General features: G+C 34.5%; 3 protein-coding genes across 8 annotated transcripts; all 3 read left to right on the top strand.

The window, feature by feature from the left end:
* Positions 1 to 482: 482 nt before the first annotated feature.
* Positions 483 to 5,058, top strand: LOC100855070 (glycine-rich RNA-binding protein 4, mitochondrial). 5 transcript variants are annotated; one of them, XM_010652389.3, is made up of 6 exons: positions 483 to 613; positions 911 to 1,027; positions 2,547 to 2,615; positions 2,708 to 2,814; positions 2,910 to 3,007; positions 4,632 to 5,058. In XM_010652389.3, the coding sequence occupies exons 2-5, from the start codon at positions 931 to 933 to the stop codon at positions 2,955 to 2,957; spliced, it is 321 nt and encodes a 106-aa protein (XP_010650691.1). In that variant the 5' UTR covers positions 483 to 613; positions 911 to 930; the 3' UTR covers positions 2,958 to 3,007; positions 4,632 to 5,058. The 5 variants fall into 5 exon arrangements, with proteins under 5 accessions (XP_010650691.1, XP_059592613.1, XP_059592612.1 ...); XM_059736630.1 differs by having other exon boundaries at positions 2,705 to 2,814; XM_059736629.1 differs by lacking the exon at positions 483 to 613 and having other exon boundaries at positions 630 to 1,027; positions 2,541 to 2,615.
* A 555-nt stretch (positions 5,059 to 5,613) lies between these two features.
* LOC100262956 (uncharacterized) lies at positions 5,614 to 16,772 on the top strand. Of its 2 annotated transcripts, XM_002273591.5 has the most exons (10): positions 5,614 to 5,811; positions 7,171 to 7,385; positions 9,336 to 9,444; positions 10,086 to 10,443; positions 11,128 to 11,197; positions 11,338 to 11,405; positions 12,283 to 12,398; positions 12,495 to 12,601; positions 13,632 to 13,771; positions 16,181 to 16,772. In XM_002273591.5, the coding sequence occupies exons 1-10, from the start codon at positions 5,731 to 5,733 to the stop codon at positions 16,435 to 16,437; spliced, it is 1,521 nt and encodes a 506-aa protein (XP_002273627.2). In that variant the 5' UTR covers positions 5,614 to 5,730; the 3' UTR covers positions 16,438 to 16,772. The 2 variants fall into 2 exon arrangements, with proteins under 2 accessions (XP_002273627.2, XP_010650687.1); XM_010652385.3 differs by lacking the exon at positions 5,614 to 5,811 and having other exon boundaries at positions 7,257 to 7,385; positions 9,322 to 9,444.
* Positions 16,773 to 18,645: 1,873 nt separating this feature from the next.
* Positions 18,646 to 20,023, top strand: CHI4C (class IV chitinase). The gene is given in 2 exon segments (NM_001281244.1): positions 18,646 to 19,079; positions 19,431 to 20,023. Coding segments are annotated over 2 exon segments (804 nt in total). The 5' UTR covers positions 18,646 to 18,679; the 3' UTR covers positions 19,835 to 20,023.
* Positions 20,024 to 21,012: the final 989 nt, after the last annotated feature.

Here is a 21,012-nt window from a genome sequence, read left to right as displayed (position 1 = left end):
CTAATGCATTAAATATCTTGCTTGAGGAATACGTCCGTAAGAATAAAACTTAAAGGAATTGACGAAGGTTGTACAAATATTTTTAAAAATTTATTTAATACCTTTTTAGAAAATGTTTTCAAATGAAACACTTCAAAGAGAAATATTGTTGAACACACTCTAAACATGCGAGAGTTTATTATAATTTAAATAAAAATTATTAATATTCTTTATTTAAAAAAAATAGAAAATAAGAAATTTATTTTAATGCCACTTGAATTATGCATTCATTTTTAAAGTTGATACCCACTACAAGCCAAGGGGATTATGCTAAAATTTTGATCAAATTTTATGATATGGAAATATATTTAAAAAATGTGGATAATTATGATATATTTTTAAAAATTAATTAAATTAAAATATATTTTCATTTGATGAAAACACTCTAAAAAATTATGTTTAATTAAATAATTTAAATAAAATAAATATTAATTTTTGCATTATACTTTCTATTTTCGAATAAAATTCATATTTTTTAATATGATTTATCTGTATTAAGAAAAGTGGGAAAATACATGTTGGAACTAGAAACATGTTCTCAATCTTCAATCCCATTATTTTTCCAATCTTACTGGTAAGCTTCAATTCAATTTAAACCCATTATATTTTTGTTATCCTCTGCATATAATTTTTTTTTTTAAATTTTAATTTATTTTAAATATTCTCTCAAATTTTTTATCATGTTGCTTGGTTATTAGCAACCAGCTCAGTGTCAATCCCACTTTCTATAGTTGTAGATCTTCGTTCCCATATTTTTGAATCTATAATTGTGGTTGAAAAAAATCAGATTTTTGTATTGTTGATACGAATTGTTGTTTTCCTGATAATGGGTTTCATCTCAGAGGGATTCTCTTTCTCTGTTTGCCACCAGGTGAAATCTGAAGAAAGAAAATGCAGTCTCTGAATCGTTTTCGTTGTCTCTCCCCTGCGTCCCCTTGTTTCAGATGGCTGGTATCGCGTGGTTCTTGCAGAAAATTGTTCATTGGAGGTATCCCTCTTGTTCTGTATGCTTGTGAATCAATCAATTGTGATATAACCTTTTCTTGTTTAAGATATTCTTTCTGGTTTGGCATCAAAATCATATTACTATGGAAAATGTAATTAACAATAGCCTCTAAATTTTAGGTTAGTGTTAATAGGAAATGGGTTGTTTGAATTCAAGGGCAAACAGTTGTAGAATTCTGTGATTTTGGGAATGTCCTTAGTTTTTGCTTTCAGATGCAGGAGTAATGTTTGTCAAAATGCTTCTTAGATGATGTGGAGTGGTCATTGAGAATCTAGATGCCTTGTTTGGCTCTGTGGAGTGTGGATGGGCTGAGCTTTCACCTTGTAGGGGGGAAGGGTCATGACCATAGCTACAATGCTCGGATCTTCCAACCGCACCTGGAGTATCGACACAACATGGGTGTGGGTGGTGGGTATGAGATCCTTGTTGGAAGTGAACTTTCCTAGAAATATTTAGGGGCCAGAAAGAAAAAATTGTGATAAAAGAGAAGAATGAGAGTTTTTATCAAAGCTATCTTTGTTTTTGTTATTGATATATATATATATTTTCTTTTACTATCTCACACCCAAGTGTCAGTGATTGTTATTAAGATCCTTTTTTGCCAAATTTCATGTTCTAAAATTTGTAGGTGCAAGGGATTATACACCTAGACACATACCATACCTGACACCTGTAATCAGACCCATGCAACATAGGACCATAGTATTAGCTCTATATAAGTTGAGCAATTTTGTGGTGAATGCCTTGCTTTTGACATTGCCCATCTCTTTTGGAAAGGGAAAGATTTGAGAAGCGTAAACTATGTATAATAGATCTTTAACCATTTAGATCATATCAATCTTTGTACCTAGAATCTTCTATTCAGTATTGAGAGCTAAACCTAAACTTCAGATGGAGATTGTGGGCTCTTTATATATATATATATATGTATTCTAAGAAAATTTTCTCATACGATGGATATGGTGTTATTCTTTTTAGTGTATCTTTAATGTGTGAAAAATAAAGACAAAAAACTCTTAAGACGGCAAAAACACCATGCCCATTTTATAAGCCAACTTGGTATGTTCATTGGCTTGCTTGCAATCTTGTTGCAAGCATTAGTTTGGTTCATCACCTCTTTTCTGTTACTCTGTTAGCAGGAGTTTTTTTTCTTCCCTTACCTTCTCCTATCTTAGTATATTTTTGTTTTTTTGTAGAAAAAGTGAGAACTATTTGATTAAAGGGATGAGATAATACCCATATTTGGAAAAACAACTTCAATGTATTGAAAATTGCACATATAGGCTCATTTAGACGTTTTTACCCTTAAATTTTTTATTCAAAAAGTATGTAAATTTTTACCCTTAAATTGCACATAGCTGTAAAGACTAGTAGATATGAGCAATTATTTGTCTACAAAGTATCAATGACAAGGGGCCCAGTACTTGGTTATTCAGCTTCCTATTCTTATTTAGTTACTTCAGATCAAGATGCTAATGAATATATATAATTCAAGATGCAGGTCTTTCTTATGATACCAATGAAACCATTCTAAAAGATGCTTTTGGACAGTACGGTGAAATAATTGAAGGTAATATGGTGGGACATTAGCAATATTTACCATCTTTGTCATTGTCTATAACCATGAAGTTCTTAAGGCAATTGTGTTATCACGTTTAGCAGTTAAGGTTATATGTGATCATGTGAGTGGGAAATCAAAAGGCTATGGGTTTGTGCAGTTCACTTCTGACGATGACGCCCACATAGCTTTGAAAGAGATGGATGGTCAGGTAAATCTCGAGTGTCATGGGCTTCTCTGTCTTCACTATAACACAAAAATGTTATTACCTTACCTATTAATGTTGTGTTTCATGCTCCCTTTCAGTCACTGGATGGTAGAAATATTCGGGTGACTTATGCACACAAAGGGTGAATGGTTGACTACCAAGGGCTGATGTCAGCTTCAGTAAATAAAATATTTGAGTGAGTATTATTCGTCTACTTGTTCAGTTCATTTGCAAATAGAGAAAAATATTCTGAATTGAATTTGATGCACTTGGTTACACCATTTGATGGGCTCCACTGACATATCTGGTCATGGCAGTTCATTTAAGAAAGTGACCAAACTATTGAATCTTTTGGTTGGATCTAAATTTAATCTTGAAGTCTAGGATAAGTATTGAACATGCATTATGATTCCCTTCCCTTCCCTACTTTTCAATGAAACCGGGTGTTCTTTCCATCTATTCTGGTGAATTCATCTGCTAAAGAGTGAATCAATAGGAACTGCTCAAGCGCTCATGACACTAAAAATTTGGGCATTCCTGATGACATGGTATACAATTCACCAACTCAGTATCTAGTTCTTTTTCAGGTTCAGGGTTGAATGGGTGTATGTCTCTCCCTTCCAATGACTGGCATTAGTTCAATGCCCATTTAGTTGACGCTGACAAGTTAAAGTTTTGGGGGGTGAAGTTTGGTTTTTCTAATGGTATTATACTTTCTCTTCCTAAACTGGAAATACACATACATTGACAGTTTATTTCCTTCAAGTAACCCAAGCCCCCCACAAACCATATAGCTAAGTTCATGGACAGATATAAGTTCTTGAGTGAGATAGATGTGATGTTGATTTTGCAAGGGAACTTTGGTTTTACTTTTGGTGTCTGGGAATAATACAAGGGATTATCATATCGTTTTGTTGTTTCTCCATTGTTTGTTTATTCATCTGTATGTGAGGAAGGATTTGATTAGGAAGGATCTCATGGTTTTATTTGCAAGGCTCTGATGTGTATCGACTGAAACTGAGTGTTAATGCAACTACATGGTGAGTTGATAGTGATTTACTAGGCCCTGATTTAGTGCATTTGATCTTCAACTCTTAGATTAGCATTGAACATCCCTTGTAATTCCCTTCCCTACATTCCAATGAGAATCCATGTTTTTTTCATCTGTTCTCATGATGCCATCTGATAAAAGAGTGAATCATTAGAAACTGCCCGAGTGCTTACCATCCTAAAGAATGAGCTTTCCCGATCATATTACCTTATTCACCCACTCTTCTTCCTGTTCCCTTTAAATGGTATAGGCCAGAACTGGCAGGATCTGCATTCCTTCCTTCATGCCCATTTAGTTGATGCTGTTAGGTTAAAATCTTTGTTCATGAAGTATGAACCATATTTCCATAACAAATGTGAGTTGTTCTGGATTGCTTCCCGTGGCATATAACTATTTCTGGTTTTGCCTTTGGTCTCTGGAAAAAAGACGGGCTTTTGCATCCTCAAGGCTCCGATCCATATCTACTGAATATGATGGTATTAAAGCAGCAAGAAGATGAAGTTCAGTAATTTATTCTGCTAATAAATTGGCCAAAAAAATGAAAGTTCACAGAGAAAAACAGAGCCATCTTCCTCCCTTAGGAAGGATTTACAGCTTCTTATACAACAGTATTGATTTAACTTGAAACTTCTTGCAAGTTGAATTTCAGTAACCCTAATATACTCTTTTTTTTCTCTTTTTTTTGAGTTTATTATTATTTTTCGCCTGGTGTATGCATGATTATTCTTGGCAGGATGGATGGTAACTATGTACATGTTGCTGATTGCAGGGGGGACCAAGCAGAAACAAGCTAGAAAACAGGATCCAGGATCAAGTGTTTTGAGTTGTATCCTTCACTTCAAGTTGAACTGCTGGTAAAGAAGATGGTTTTTCGGTGTGTCGAATCATGTGAAAATCTCGTGTACCATTCTGTGATGCACTGGTGACTTATTTGTCAACTTTTTCACTATCGCAGTCAATTACATCGTACCAAGTACTACATAATTCACCAAAATATTTTGTAGTTGTTGTAAGGGATGAAGGGTTAAGAATCTATAATTACATTGTTGGAGAAACCCTAGACCTTGTGGATGATTTTTAAACAATGTGTCTTACAACTAGTATGGATATGCTCTCAATTTACTTTGTCAACCTTTTTAAGGAGGTGTTGGCAAAGGAAGAATTATTCAATGTGTTTCTCAATATGTTTTTTTTTATTGATTTATAAATTTTTTTTTTGAGAATACTTTATAAGTTTCTGTTTAAAAACCCAAAATCAAGCTGTTTTCGATTTCAAATGATTAAGGTTATGTTTGGATATTGGAGTATTTGAAGGAAAATACGAAGAAAAAAAAGAGAGGAAAAGTAGAAGGGAATAAAGAATAAGGAAACAGAAAATAAATTTAAAATTAATAAATTATTTTTATATAATACTTTAAAATTTTTTCACTTTTTTAATTTTTTTATATAAATATTAAATAATTTTAAAACATATTTTTTTAATAAATTTAATTATATTTAACCTTTTTTTTAATTATAGGACTAACCATGAAAAAATAATTTTTCTTAATATTTTTTTTCTTTCTGTCATATTTTTCGAAACCAAACATAGCCTAAGATGTGAGTCAAAATTTATGGAGACTTAAAAGAGAATCAACCTCTAAAAGTTCCAAAATTTTATTTTTATTTATTATAGAACACTATAAAAATTATAAATCATTTATATTTTTCCAAATATATAAATTATTTGGTATAAGTTGCATAGGATGCAGATACGGATCCAATCCGACCCGTTTCCTTCTTCGGCTTTCTTCTCTCGCTTATTTCTTTTTATCTATTTTTTCACGGCGGAGGCTTGAGAGAGAGCAGCTGCTTCTTCACCTTCGCCCATGGAATTAGAATCAAATTACGAAATTGCCCTCACCGCCGACTTCATACGCAGCCGGAACTTCACCAGAGTCGCTTTGCAGGTACGTTTGGCCGCCAAGAAAAAGTCCAGGGGACTAGACACAAACAATAGAAATTTTTTGTTTTTTGATTGTTACGGTTCTTCTGTTCTTCTTTCTTGTGTTTTGGTTGTTGTTTTTCTCTGCATCAAAACAGAGCGGGGAACACGGAGGAGACGAAAAGAAAAAGTTTGGAGTATTGTTATTATTGTTGTTGAAATTGAGGAAAACTCAACTCGACTGAGCCAACGCCCTAGATAAACCTCCTCTTCTCTATCCTTCGTTTGGTTTCTGAGAAACTTGGGGAGAAGAAGAAAAGCGTTGATCTTTGCATTTAATGTTGTTTTTGCTTTACTGAACATGAAACACTTGCATCATGAATAACGTGAAACAGTTGAGTGGAGGTTTTTGGCTTTCTGCTACACTTGTCTTCAGCACTCTTATGTGCAATGTTTTGTTTCTAGAGAATGAAAATCTCATAATAATTGCGAAGCAGTTGTATATTTCAACTGATCCAAATGATTCTACTAATTGAAATTCTGAGTTCAGCCGAAAGTTGTTGCTAATTCATGAGCAATTCACATTTTAAGATTCAAGAAGTTTTGAATCTCCTTTATTTTCCTACATTTTCTCGGTAACCAAATGGAGGTCATGGTTTATTTCCATTGATTATGACCTGAATCAAAGTTCTTGTGGCTTGAATTTTGAATGCCATATTTTATGTTGTTTTGCCTTAAAAAAATCAACTATATTGATCCAATTTCTTTATTTTCAGTTGAGTCAGAGGTTATTTTTTGCTTCTTTTTTCTTGGGTCCCAAATATCATAATACCAAAGATTCTGAAAATTTGACTTATTTTCTTACCATACTTTTTCTGAGCATCGCCAAATACATTACTATCTGATTGAAGAGAATAGACCCAGGCCATGTTTTAGTTCTGTTTTTGTTCCAGTGAACACAAAAACTTGGCTAGAAATAGGGTATTCTTAGGGAATTGTAAATTGACATTCTCTGTTTTCTACAACTATATCTAGAATACAAGGAGAACATGCAGAAACACACAAAGAATATTAAACTGATGTTGCTTCTGTTTTGTTTTGCCTTTGTTTTCTTGTTTATTTTTTTGAGTACATACTTGGAAAAAATATTTTAGAGAACAGAACCATTCATGCTACCAAACTTTGAATCTCATTTCTATTTGAGTTGGCTTGGTGAAATCCTTTTAATCTATATTTTTTTCTTGAGTTTATAAACAATAGAAGAAATCAGATCAGGATTCTTATTCTTCTATTTCTAAATTTTCTCAGCAACCTAATATAGCATTGGATTTTCTTTCTTATTCTTACTAGCCTGAATTACAAGTTACTGTGGTTTGAATTTCAGTTTCCGGATGAGCTCTTGAAGGATGCTACACGAGTAGTAAAAGCTTTGAGGGACAGATTAGAGTCACCCAGTGAATCAGGAAGTGGAGATGGCAAAGAAGTTGGGCTGTTTGTAATGGCAGATACAACATATGGTAGTTGTTGTGTGGATGAGGTTGGAGCATCGCATATTAATGCTGACTGCGTTGTTCATTATGGACACACATGTTTGAGTCCGTGAGTATTGTTCTTCACACTTAAAATTTTTATATCAAGCTTTAGAAACTTTTTGGGGGTTTTCAAGTTTTGTTTTGCTCAACTTATGCATTATGTATTGTGCTATGAAAATGTGAGCAGCAGAAAATGCTTCAGGGTTGTATGTGTGTGTGTGTATGTGTTTTGCCAAATTGCATGTGCAAAAATCATCCAGACACGATGAAATACTGAAAAACCACATAAACTCAGAACCTGGATATAACTTCTGTCATCACAATGATGATAACTGTGGGTTCAAGGCCTCGTGAAATGTTAACTCAATCTATATATTCTTTTGTTAATCTCCATTTAGTTGAGAAACTTATCTACAGGATTTCTTTTTGCCATTGTTTTTCTGTCCTTATTGTGACTTGAACTTGGAACCTCCCACAAGTCCTCCCCAACCCTTTACCACTTGAGCTAGTTCTCAAGGGCTCTTTTACCATTATCATTTTTATTCATTGTTTTGTTGGGTAAGAGGACTACAATGTGGGTTAAATAAAAGAATGCCAAAAGAAAAAAAAAAAAAACAGAAAAGAATAAAGCAAGACTATTTGATTCCAAAGATGCCATATAAGTAATTTTTAATAAATTCTTACCATTTGTAATAAATCTCTTATTGGCATCAAGAGACCTAAAAGATATTGATAAAAAATATAGTGTTTATGGAATTTTTTCTTCTTCGAATATCTGTTTCATCCAACATATTAGGTGCAAAGGCTTGGACAAACCAAATAAAAAAAATGGTTAAAAGAAAGCAGCTGTGTGTGTGTGTGTGTTAAATAAAATAAAAATAGTTTTTAAAAAAAGCAGCTCTGTGCGTGTGTTTAAAAAATGCCAAAAAAAGAACAAAAAGGAAATGAAGCAAGCCTTAAAGGCAGATTGGATTCCAGAGAAGCAGTATAAACAGTTTTTGATAAATGCTTACTATTTCTAATAAATCTCTTATTAGCATGAAGAGTATGTAAGATGCAAAAGCTTAGGACAAACCAAATAAATAAGAATAGTTAAAAGTAAGCAGCACTGTGTGTATGTGTTGCTGGTTTGAAATCTAATGAAAGTCACTTCCTCAAGTAAAATTCCTCAATAGTAAGCCTAGGCTCAAACTAAGGACTAAGGAGAGCATAAGGGGTGAATGGGCATTGGTAGGTTGAAGGAACTTTATTTGATTAATATAAAGAATGAATTGGGCTTCAAAGAGAAAACAGCAGCACACTTGTTTGATTTCTTTTTTATTATTACTAGTAATGCAAAAACAATGTAGTTTAAGTAGGAAGGGAGGAGATGATAGAAGAAGAGATTAGAATGATAAGAAGAAAGAGAGAGAGAAGAAGAAGAAGAAGACGAGTACCTCTAACGAGCATCATGTGAAGGAGGGAAAAGATGAACCTATGTATGAAACCATAGTACTTAACAAGCTTAAAACCTTGATCTTTTTTCAAAAAAAAAAAAAAAGCTGAATCCTTTCTTAAGAATCTGCTGCAATGTTCCAGCTTTCTCTTGACTTAAATATAGACTAATCAAACTGAGTAAGGGCCTATAATTCCTCCCCCTAAGCAACTAATAAGGGATAAATATGTTGAGTCACTCCTTATTAGACCTGAATGTTTTGGTTTTGTTGGGGAATTGTCCATGGAAGTGTGCTAGGTGCAGAAAGATTGGGCTATAACTTAGACATGAAGGTGTTTAGGTTTAGAAGTTAACTCTACTGGCTTTTTGTTCTGACTTCAGGTTTTAGTTGGTTTGAGGATTTGAACAAGTGTTTTCTTGTTTTATATTTATGTTTTTTCCTTCCCTTGTGGTTTTTCTGCAAGGTTTTGAGGTAAGAATTTTATAGTGCAATAATTGATCTTGGTTGTTTAGCCCTCGATGCTGCTCAGATGGTCGAATTAGATGCTATTTTTTATTGTCTACCTAGTTTTGTATTTGCAGGACATCAAATCTTCCAGCATTCTTTGTTTTTGGGAAGGCACCCATCAGTATATCTAATTGTGCTGAGAATTTATCCACCTACGCATTGACTCAAGGCAAGCATATTATGGTATGATCAGTGACCTAATACATGCTTTTTTATACTAATTTAACATTGTAAACCATGATAATTTTTTTTCATATTCAACAACTGAACAGAACTCAACAAATCCTCAAACCCCAACTAATTGGGGCTGGCTAGAAGAATATTTTGTTTGTTACTCTTTCTCCCTTTAAGGCCAGAAGGCTTCAGATTGGCCAGAAGAGTGAATTCTTTGTCATTGCTGCACATATATTTCTATAATATTCTTAACTTCATTAAGGAGGCCAATAAATGGATAGCACTTGTGTAAAATTAAGGGCATTTTGGTTTCCAATAAATGACTTACATATGATTTTTTATGTTGTTTTTTGGTGATGTATACAAGTTAAATTTCTTATCGAACTAATTACTTTTGTAAGTCATGTCAGAACACAAGGATTGATTCAAGGGATGCCCAAATGCCCCGTAGTGATTGTGAGGTTGCATAAGATTTGATGATTGTGCTTTTCCTTGAGTTGTTTTCTCCTCTTGCATCCCAACCTTATCCTAAAGATTGCTTTTGTATTTACCTTTCTGATTAGCTTATTGTCATAGGGGCTACATGCTTTTCTGCAGTGGTTGTTGGTCTAATCTTTTTTAATTGGTTACTGTTTGTTTCTAAAGCGTAGGTTCTTTTTGGGCTGGAATATTCACATGCCATAGAAATGATCAAGGAAGCATTGATGCTTGAATCATCAAAGCTAAGTGGGTCCACATCCAACTTGGAATTCCACTTTGCTGAAGTTATGTGCTCAGTTATGAATCCATCAAAAGATTGTACAACCTCCAATGGGCACCTTGGATCAGTTGGCAGCTTTACTGCCAATGAAGGTTTCGGAAAGGCAACTGGTACTAGATATAGCATTGGAGGATTGGCTTGGAATCTACCTGAGGGACACAGAATGGAGGACTACTTGTTGGTTTGGATTGGTGCTGATAATTCAGCATTTGCAAATGTTGTACTGACATTCAATGGCTGTGACATAGGTAGAAGTGCTCTTTTCTTATAAACATTATGGCCATATTTCCTTATATATACATGTGTATAGCATTTGCACTGTACATATCATTTTAGTGTGTGCCTACGTCCATTTGGCTGAAAATGCCTATCCAAAAAAAAAAAAAAAAGGTCTATTTGGCTGAAAAAACTGTATAGCTGAAGATGTTTGCATTGACCTTTCTGTTTTTATCTTTTTATTTTATGGTGAATCTATTTGCTTTTTGGAAAGGATGAGATTGCTTCCGTGGATTTATATATACACTGCAAACATCCGTATCCTCCTCTCAATCCAGTCAATAGCTGTTAGATTGCTAATTTGATATGACCAAAATTTCCTCTGACTTGATAGTTTTGATTTTTGGACTGGATCTCTTTGCCATGGACATTCCTGGACAAAGCTACACAATTGCATACTTTTATTCCCTAGTTTGTCCTGGTACATTAGTAGGGACCTTGGAATAGTGGGCACTTGTGTGTTATTCCTTCTAGTCCTTAATGAGGACCCTGAATTTTAACCAAACGTTCTTGAAATAATTCTGCAAGTTTGTCAGTTCTGTTATTTTCCTGGAGATTAGTTACAGAATAGATAAAGCATACCACTTGAATTACCCAGTGTTCCAGTTTTCTATTTTCAGTTCAACCTTTATTTAATTGTCTTGATGCTTGTTCAGTCAGATATGATGCAGTGGATAATCGTTTGGTGACAGACTTATCACAACAGAGAAGGATTCTCAAGCGTAGGTAGTACTTGTGCTTCTGCTAAACTTACAATGCATTTAATGTCTATGTCCTTATGTGATGATGTAATTCTCTCTCTTGTTCCTTTATAATCAGTTGTTTACTAGTTTTGTTGCATGATTTTCTGAGGAATATGTTGACAGATATTACTTAGTGGAGAAGGCAAAGGATTCTAATATTATTGGGCTTTTGGTGGGAACTCTTGGTGTAGGTATGTTCCCCTGTGAGTTCTAGTTGTAATTTACTGTTCTTGAAGATCCCCTAGGTTTTTTTTTCTGAACAAAGTCTTAGTGTTATGTTGTTTTGGAATTGAAAATCAGTTTTTTGTGAACCTGTATTCCATAGTTTCACTGAGCATGTTTTATGTCTATGCTCCCATTGCTTAAGATTAAAATGAATATGAACAGAATGTGACAACACTGTTACCTATCAAGAGAAAAAGTAACAGCAATGCATTTTTATTTATTTTGATGCTTTCTTCTAGTCTTCATGGCTTAGCAGATATTCCATGCCTAAGGTTTTATAAACATTGGTGGACTGCTGTTGTTGTTGATGGATTTGTTCCTTCTTGTTGCTGCTTTTTGTTTGTTAATTTTAATTTTAATTTTTCTATAGCCATTTCTTTTGAAGTTTGATGATGCTTTGGTGTCAAAATTCTCTTTTACCTATGTAGCATGGTTTCCTACTCACAAATGATTAGTTCTGATAAACATCCATTATTTGGAAATCACGTGGACAATGATCCTGCACATAGTTTCAGATCTTATGGGTACCACTGAGGTCTGGGTTTGGTTGTTAGCTTCACTCTTTGGCTTTCTTGGTTTTCTATTTAATTTTGAGAAATTCAAACATGAAAAAAAGTTAGTGAGATCCGTCCATCCTATCTGGTCGGTTTATTGAGATCAAGACACTTGTATGCCATGATTGATTCAGATTCTGAATTTAGCTTTTCCCCGAACCTCCAATACATTAACTCCTCCTTAAAATCTATCATGCAAATGTTTGGAAGTTTGCTTGTGTTTGTGATCATGTATGTCTCCTTTGTGATCCTAGAAGGTCATTTATTTAATTTTCAACTATTGATGCAGCTGGTTATCTTCATATGATCCGCCAGATGAAAGAGCTAATTGCAGCAGCGGGGAAGAAGGCATACACTCTTGTTATGGGAAGACCAAACCCTGCAAAACTTGCCAACTTTCCTGAGGTAATCTTCTGAACCATGTAAATGGATAATTGTCTGGTTTCTGCTAGGGGTGATAAGAATATATTTGAGTTCTAATGACATCTACATTTTGGGCAGTGTGATGTTTTCATATATGTCTCTTGTGCCCAAACTGCTCTCTTGGATAGTAAAGAATTCCTAGCTCCAGTAATTACTCCTTTCGAAGCGATGCTTGCTTTCAACAGGTACTGCTTTGAATACACTTCATATTTGTACTTTGAACTGATTTTAATCTTTACTATTTTAAATGATCAGTGCTGCTTTTCCCACAGTTTCCTTGGGGCATCCCAACACCAGTTTTTGGGGTTAACCAGTAACTCTCCTAATGTCCTGATGCTCCTCATGCTTCACATAAGATATCACTCGATGATTCTGCTATAAATAAAATTTCACACAAAATATCATAGGAGTGTTTCTTCATTTCTGCCTGTGTCTCTATCAACTGGAAGAGAATTCTCAATAAGTGCCTGCCCCTCTTCCTTCTTGACTGGAATAAGAAATCAATATTTGTAGAGCATTAGGTTTATGATAATTAGATGCTTTGGTAAAAGTCAATTAGCAGTTATCATCATTTGGGAGTCATATTTTAGCTGATCTATTGGGGATTCATCATTTGGATGCTATGGAACCTTTCCTTTATTCAAGCTTGTGAATATTAAAGAATTTAAACTTGGGGAGTCATCATTAATGCTAAATATAGTAATTAATACAAATATCAAAATATTGAAAGCAATTTAGCCACTTCTCTGGATGGGCACCTTTGCAAACAATAAGGTTGTTGAGTCAGTTGGGATCGTGCTTGGAAGAAATGTCTGTATTCTAGCATGTAGCTGGTGAAAATCTTTGTTTTGTTTCCATATTCATTGGATATTTGAAATGTTCTGAATTTTGACTCCAGTTGCTTTAGGGTGTCAAATGCATGAACTTCTCTGCTCTCTGTAAACCAAACTTCTACTTTTCCAATTCACATGTTAGGCCATGGTAGCACGACGGACACCTTCTCTAATCTGCAGAATATGAAATGCAAATAGAAAAATGAAAATGAAGTAAAAATTATGGGGTCAGGATATGAAACGCAAAAGCCGAGGTGAAGGGTACAGAAAGGGATAATGTTTCCGAGGATTCATATAGGTCCAGTTTATTACTCCCAGAACTTCTGTTGTTTGTTGATTTTAGATTACCTAAAAAAGTTTGTTTTTGCTTTTTATTCCTCAGAGGAAGTCAATGGACAGGAGCATATGTTATGGAATTCCGTGATTTGATTTCATCATCTCCAGTGGAAGTAAGAAACCAATCAGAAGAAGCACGATTTTCCTTCCTTCAAGGGGGATATGTTGAAGACTTTGACTTGAAAGGTAGTTTTCTCTCCAATCTACTTCTTTCAGAATGGGACTGCCTTCCTTGGTGAAAAAAGAGGTTTAGTTAATAATGACTATAGACTATACTGTTTGGTTGTGTTTCTCTTCAATCCTGAGAACAGAGCAGGAAACAACTTCTAGTTTTGTTCTTTTATTTCATCATGGTAAACACACCTCCTCACTTTCTCTTCTATTTAAGTAAAATTTTCTTTTAGGCTATAGGATGTAACATGGCATAATTTGAAGAATCTGTTTAATTAACGAGTAACCAACTAAAACATTCTTTTTTCCCTTGGGTTGGGAAATGACTTCTATTGAAACCAGTGAAGCCTATCCTTTCGTCCTTCTTTGCGTGGTTGCTTGGTGCTTTGAGAAGGACTAATACAAGTAAATAGTTAGTCTTGTTTGGTAGTGTGGAAAGTTTCATAAGAATTTGGTATCGGGTTTTGTTCCTTACGGAACAAAGAGACCTTTTATGTAAAACATTGAGATACCAACTGTCCTTTTATAAATGTTAGAAGAATAAACTTACCCTTTAACGTATCCTGCAAAGAGAACTGGGAGCTATAAGACTATTGGTGGGGAAAACTACTTATCTTGGCTGGCATATATGGTTTCATCAACCAAGATCACTCATCGTTGAAAATGTTGGATGTGATTTACTCTTTCACAATCAATCGTAAGCTGTAACTCACGAACAGAAAAATCTATGATTTATTCACTATTGGAAATTCAAGCTTAGGAATTATGTGTTTTTCGGTACTTAAATTTTCATTTTCCCCCCTCATATTTAAAGCAAAGGTTGATATCGAAATTGAAGTGGATTGAATTAGCACTCATTTCTGTATAAATGATTATAATTGATCTTGGCTCTTCTTGAAATCCATAAGGGAAGGGGTTCGAATCCCCCTCCCTTTAAAACTCAAAAGGTATTTTAATTTACTGGTTTGTCTGGAAAGAAAGAAAGGTGGTTTAGGGATAAGAAACTTAGCGTTGATGAATAAAGCTCTCTTGGGTAAGTGGAATTGGCGTTTTGCCATTGAAAGTGAGGCTTTGTAGAAGCAAGTGATCAGTCACAAATATGGTGTAGAGGAGGGGGGTTGGTGTACTCGGGCCGAAAGAGGGAGACATGGTGTAGGGCTTTGGAAAGCTATTAGAAAGGAGTGGTTGGGTATGTATAGCAGTTTAGCCTTCCGTGTGGGCAATGGTCGGAGAGTGAGATTCTAGAAGGATAAGTGGTGTGGAGATGAGCCTCTCTACGAGTCCTTCCCTTCTCTTTTTGCCATTTCTCGGGCTAAAGATGCCTGGGTATCGGAAGTGTGGAACCCAGATGGTGTAGGGGATGGTTGGACCCCTCTTTTCTCAAGGGCGCTTAATGACTGGGAAATTGAGATGATGGAACAGTTTATGCTAAAAATACAAGCTTTTAGGGTGCAAAGGGAGAACGAGGATAAGATGGTTTGGACAACATCTAGAAGTGGTGTTTTCTTAGTCAAGTCGCTCTACTCTACTCTGGAGCCTGGTGGTTCTGCTCTGTTCCCTTATGTTGGTATTTGGAGAGCGTGTGTGCCTCCAAAGGTAGCTTTTTTCGCTTGGGAAGCTTCTTGGGGCAAAATCTTAACTTTGGACCAACTCTAGAGGAGGGGTTATTCTTTGGCAAATAAGTGTTTTCTTTGTTTTGCTGAAGCAGAAACGGTGGATCATCTTTTACTCCATTGTGTTATGATGAGGGCATTGTGGAATCTTCTTTTTTCTCTCTTTGGTGTGGAGTGGGTTCTCTCTGGTACAGTTAAGGAAACTCTCCTTGGGTGGCATGGAGCGTTTGTGGGGAAAATCCGTAAAAAGGCATGGCAAATGGCTCCCTCATGTATATTTTCGTCAGTTTGGAAGGAAAGAAATTTGTTGGCTTTTGGGAATGAGGTGTTGTCAATCCAAAGGTTGAAACATTCTTTTGTATGTAATCTGTGGTCATGGGTTAGGGTGTTATAGTTTTGAGCCCGCGATCTCTTGTTAGCTTTTTTGAGTGGCTAGGCTTTAGTTATAGGTAGGGGTTTCGGCCCGCTACCTTGGTTTAGAGTCGAGGGGCTGCTTTTGTATACTCCCTGTATACCTAGAGGGCACTAGTTTGGTGTCTCCTCATTCATTTTAATATACTTCTCTTTACTTATCAAAAAAAAAAAAAATGATTATAATTGATCAATATTGACTAGCATCAGGTTAACCTTTTTGTTCTTATTGATCTATTTTTAGTCATGTCCATCCCTGTGGCTTTTATAATCTGCAGTATCTACTTAGGTTGAGCCCTACTGGGATTCAGTCTTTCAGGGCTTTTGACGCTCCAAATGATTAATATCTTACATGTGGTCAGTGTTTCCTACTTTTGATAAATATTTGTATTTGTTGCAGAGACAGAGGATGCTGAAGAAGATGAAGACGGTGCTCTTGCTTTAGCATATGCAACAGAGAAAGCTCTACAAGTGCGGGACAAGCACCCTAATTCCCTAATCAAGGGAACAGCTAAATCTGGAGGCGAGTTCTTTGCAGCCCGATCTTACCATGGCCTTGAGATGCATAGCAACGACTCCTCGCCTGAACCATATTTGATTGGGAGAGTTGGAAAGGCATCAGGGTACGAGGGTGAGAAAGGCAACGAGAACTTTTGATCAAGATCTTTCGAAAGTTCAGGATACCAGCATTTCTGGGCAAGGAAGTTTGGCCACTGCAGTGTATCTTCAAGTTGATCGCCTCAAGAGGTTTGTCTCGGATTCCATTACTGTTCAATTTCTAGACAGTAATTATGGAATGCATTAGCTTTCCAAGTTTGATTTACTCATTTCTGGAGTGTGTTAGTTACCTTAATTTAGGGTTTTAGGGTGTTTTTGGGGCACTCCAAGGAAGGGTAACTCAGGATGATAAGCCAGAAGCTGCCTAGATAAAATGCTATTGAATATCAGAATGAATGGACTTGGAGTACTCCAATGCTGATTATTCTACCCAAGGATTGAATCATTACTAAAGAGAGGTTGGGGGGAAACTCCAGTGAAAATTTTATGGTCCTGTTTGGGGATTGTTTTTGAAAACCATTTTATGTTTTTAAAAATAAAAAAACAAATTTCTAACACGGAGGACATATTTAACAAATTTTTTATATAAAACAGTTTTTTGGAAAATTTGTTTTGAAAACGGATTGTTTTTGAAAATAAATTTAAATGGTATGAACAATAAGTGGAGAATATATATATATATATATATATATATATATATATATATATTTGCATGTTTAAATAAAATTTTGATCTAGATATTTCTGCTATACTTGGCTTCTGGAAAGTTGGAGGGAAAATAGAGGCAAAGAAAGTATAGATGGCTTCTAGAAAGTTGGAGGGAAAATAGAGCCAAAGAAAATATAGTTGAAAGGTAAAAGGAAAAAAAAATAAAATTTAAAGTCAATAAATTATATTTTAAATTTATTTTATTTATTTATTTATATAAAAATTAAGTAATTTATATATATATATATATATATATATATATATATATATATTTATTTATTTATTAATTTTAATTATATTTTAGTTTCTTTTATATTTTACATAGGAAAATCAAATATGAGGAAATTATTTTTTTTTTCTCAAGTAAATATTGACTTATTATCTAATGAGGATATTGAAATTTTAATGTATATTCAATATTTTAATCATTTTTTTAATGATGAAATTGAAGTAAACAAATAAAATTTTAATTAATTCATATAATTTATAAATAAATCGATAGCGTGAGAAGTTGTTATGAATAGATTCAAAGTACATATGTTAGGCTTTGGTCATCCAAAGAAAAAGTCCCCAGACAACGTTGGAGAAATAAGACTTTTTTCGGTCAAAATTTCACATTATGATATAATAATTAGCATAAGAAATAAGAATTTTTCTTAGAAGTCAAAATTAAGCATTGTGATGCCAAGTGTAAAACCCTACTTCTAGATAAGATCAACACACCACCATGCAGCCCACAACTATGACTTTTTCTATAATGTTTCAGTCAAATGGAATGTTCTCTTAGTGCACATGCATGGACAATGGATAATATAGTCAACTCTATAATGGCAAGGACAGTAAGGAAATTTATTTCACATAACATTCTAGATGATCAAATAAAAAAAAATTGTTTTGTTATGTTATCAATTTAGGGCGAGAGCTTAAACTTGATTCTTATTTATGCATAAGGTTCAAACTCACAATCTATCATAAATGAAAACTCAATTACCATGTTAAGTTATTAATATAAAATTGATTTAGAATCGGTAGCGTTTTTAATATTTTTAATATTTTGAAAAATTTTATTTTCAGTGTTAAAAGAACTAAAAACATTTCCTAAAATTATTTTTGGATGAGTTTTTAGAATAAAATCGAAAAATGTAAATGTTACTTGCTTCAAAATTAAGCATGAAATAAATGAATTGTATATTTTAGAATAATAATGTGAAATTGATTTTTATTTTCATCTATGCATTATATTTTAGAATGAAAAAGTATAGATTCAAAATTTATTATTATGAAAATCAAGTCATATTTTATCAATACATTACTCCTTGCTTCCACATTTATCATGATTTTAATAAATTTTCATCCTATTTCCATTCTTATTTCTTTCCGGGAAGGATTCCCGGTTTCAAAACCTACTCGGTTTTGACTTTTGGGTAGAAGAAAACAGCCGATTCTCTTCAAATGGGCGGGTCAAAGCCATGCTCCCACTACGCGTTTCGTACACGCCCACCACAAGCTTTGCATGTCCAAACTGATTTAATACATGCATTCGTCTCTTTTCAATTCTCCATCTTCGATTATAAGTAGACTTCTCCCGAGTCTCAAACCCTAATCACGTTGCACATCTTTCTCTCATTCTGCCATGGAATCCAAAGCCCTAGCTCTAATCCTTCTCGCCGGCATCCTCGCCGGAGCCCTGCCGGGGTCCACCGTGGCTCAGGACTGCGGCTGCTCCTCTGACCAGTGTTGCAGCCAGTGGGGGTACTGTGGCACCGGCGACGACTACTGCGGCACCGGCTGCCAGTCCGGTCCTTGCACTTCGACTAGTAACAATGTCTCGGTCTCGGATGTTGTGACACAGGAATTCTTTGATGGGATTATTGATCAAGCTGACTCGAGCTGCGCCGGGAAGAACTTCTACACCCGGGCGGCGTTTCTCGATGCTTTGAATTCGTATCCTCGGTTTGGCACGGAAGGTTCCACGGATGATTCTCTCCGTGAGATCGCAGCCTTCTTTGGACATGTCACGCATGAGACTGGACGTAAGATTTTATCATCTATTTTTTTTTTCTTTTTACGTTATAAAAGTCTTATATTTCAATTATTTTAAAAAAAATATCACATTGAATTCTAGGCTTTGTCCCCGGACTAAAAAAAAAAAAAAATTAAAAAAAATGATTCTCAAGGTTGGTTTCATCGGGAAAATAGGGAAAAAAATCAATGATAATTAAAAATAGTTAAAAATTTATATATTTTTAAATTTTTTAATCTTGATAAATTAAAATATAAGCTTTATTGATTTATTTATTTTTAATTTTCTTCTTACATTTTCCCTTAAATTTTTTGAGAACCAATTACGTATAAATCTAATGTGGAATTTTGTGTATGTGCAGACTTTTGTTACATAGAGGAGATAGATGGTGCGTCGAATGACTATTGTGATGAGGACAACACACAATATCCATGTGTGTCCGGGAAGGATTACTATGGGCGTGGACCGATTCAACTATCATGGAACTACAACTATGGTGCAGCTGGGGATAGCATTGGGTTTGATGGCTTGAACAATCCCGAAACAGTAGCAACCGATGTTGACATATCATTTAAGACTGCCTTGTGGTATTGGATGACCAATGTGCACTCTGTCATAGACCAAGGGTTCGGTGCGACGATTCGGGCTATTAACAGTATCGAATGCGATGGTGGCAACACTGCTGCTGTCAATGCTCGTGTCGAGTATTATACTGAATACTGCAATGAACTTGGTGTTTCGACGGGGGATAATCTCACTTGCTAGGGCGACGAATCCATTTATGTTAAATGCTTGAACTGTTTTGATATGTAACACCATAGACGCAATAAAGATGATACAGTATGAATTATGAAACCCTTGTTCTGGGGTTTTCTTATATCATTGATTATAGCTGTGAAATCAAGGCTTGTATGAGCCAGTATATATAAATGGACTTTGAAAGTCTCTTCATTAACCACACATCCATTGTCCACAACTGACTCATTTAGCAATGGTGATTGGCCCAGCTCTTAGATGGATAAGCATAAACCCAACCGACAAACTTAGGCCCAGCTAGTGTCCGAATATAGGTATGACGAGCTTCAACCTTCAACCCCGCTTTGATTTTCAAGGCCCAATCAAAGGCTAACCAGATTGGTCTACCCAGGGCCTATTTGGAATGCCCACACAAAGGGCAGCAAAAGGAGCCTGGTGGCCCGTTTTCCTTATCTTGGACTGGGCCTGACCTGGCTTGGTCACCCTAAGCCTAGCCCAAATTCATCCCATTTCATGTAGTTTTGTTATGAATATTTTGCAATTGATAAAAAAGTTTGAATCAATGATTGTAATGTGTGAAACGAAGAGTTTTTTTTTAGCTTTTGTATTTAAAAGTGAAAACAAATAAAGTCAAAATAGGTGTAGTTATGTGTAATTAAATTTATATATTTCGAAACCTTATTTTAAAAATATTTTTATTAAAAATAAAGAATAATTTTGACATTTTTAAGAAGAAAATAGGAGTTTAGGGTCTGTTTGGGAACTATTTTTTAAAACAGCTTTATGTTCTCAAAAAAAAAAAAAACATATTTGATAACCAAAAACTATTTTCTATTTTTTATTCTAAGACTATAAAATATGATGTATTTAGAGAACACCTTTTAATTGTTTTTTAATGTTTTCACTAGTTTTTTGAGGGTTGTTTTAAGAAACAATTATATAAATATGTAGAATTATTAAAAATAAAATACTATATATAAAAATTATTTTTAAAACATATTTTAAAATATTAAAAACGAGTTAAAAATATTTTGGGTTTCCAAATAGACGTTTATTTTACAAAAATAAGAGAATAAGTTTAAACAAATGTTCTCAAAAAATATTTTCAAAATTATTTTCAAAAACAGTTATCAAACAGACTCTTAATATTTTCTGTATCTAATCCTAACAACAACTTGATCCAAACA

This window comes from Vitis vinifera, chromosome 5 (assembly GCF_030704535.1).
Source record: "Vitis vinifera cultivar Pinot Noir 40024 chromosome 5, ASM3070453v1".
Taxonomy (NCBI): domain Eukaryota; kingdom Viridiplantae; phylum Streptophyta; class Magnoliopsida; order Vitales; family Vitaceae; genus Vitis; species Vitis vinifera.
Note: the sequence above shows the minus strand (reverse complement) of the source record. Positions and strands in the feature narration are given on the sequence as shown.

Bases quoted from the DNA above. Each gene is read 5' to 3' on its own strand.
- LOC100262956 (XM_002273591.5), top strand. From the start codon at position 5,731: ATGGAATTAGAATCAAATTACGAAATTGCCCTCACCGCCGACTTCATA. The intron at 12,399-12,494 runs GTAATCTTCTGA...CATTTTGGGCAG, and splicing joins AACTTGCCAACTTTCCTGAG to TGTGATGTTTTCATATATGT. The intron at 13,772-16,180 runs GTAGTTTTCTCT...TATTTGTTGCAG, and splicing joins TGAAGACTTTGACTTGAAAG to AGACAGAGGATGCTGAAGAA.
- LOC100855070 (XM_010652386.3), top strand. From the start codon at position 931: ATGCAGTCTCTGAATCGTTTTCGTTGTCTCTCCCCTGCGTCCCCTTGT. The intron at 2,616-2,704 runs GTAATATGGTGG...TATCACGTTTAG, and splicing joins GTACGGTGAAATAATTGAAG to CAGTTAAGGTTATATGTGAT. The intron at 2,815-2,909 runs GTAAATCTCGAG...GCTCCCTTTCAG, and splicing joins TGAAAGAGATGGATGGTCAG to TCACTGGATGGTAGAAATAT.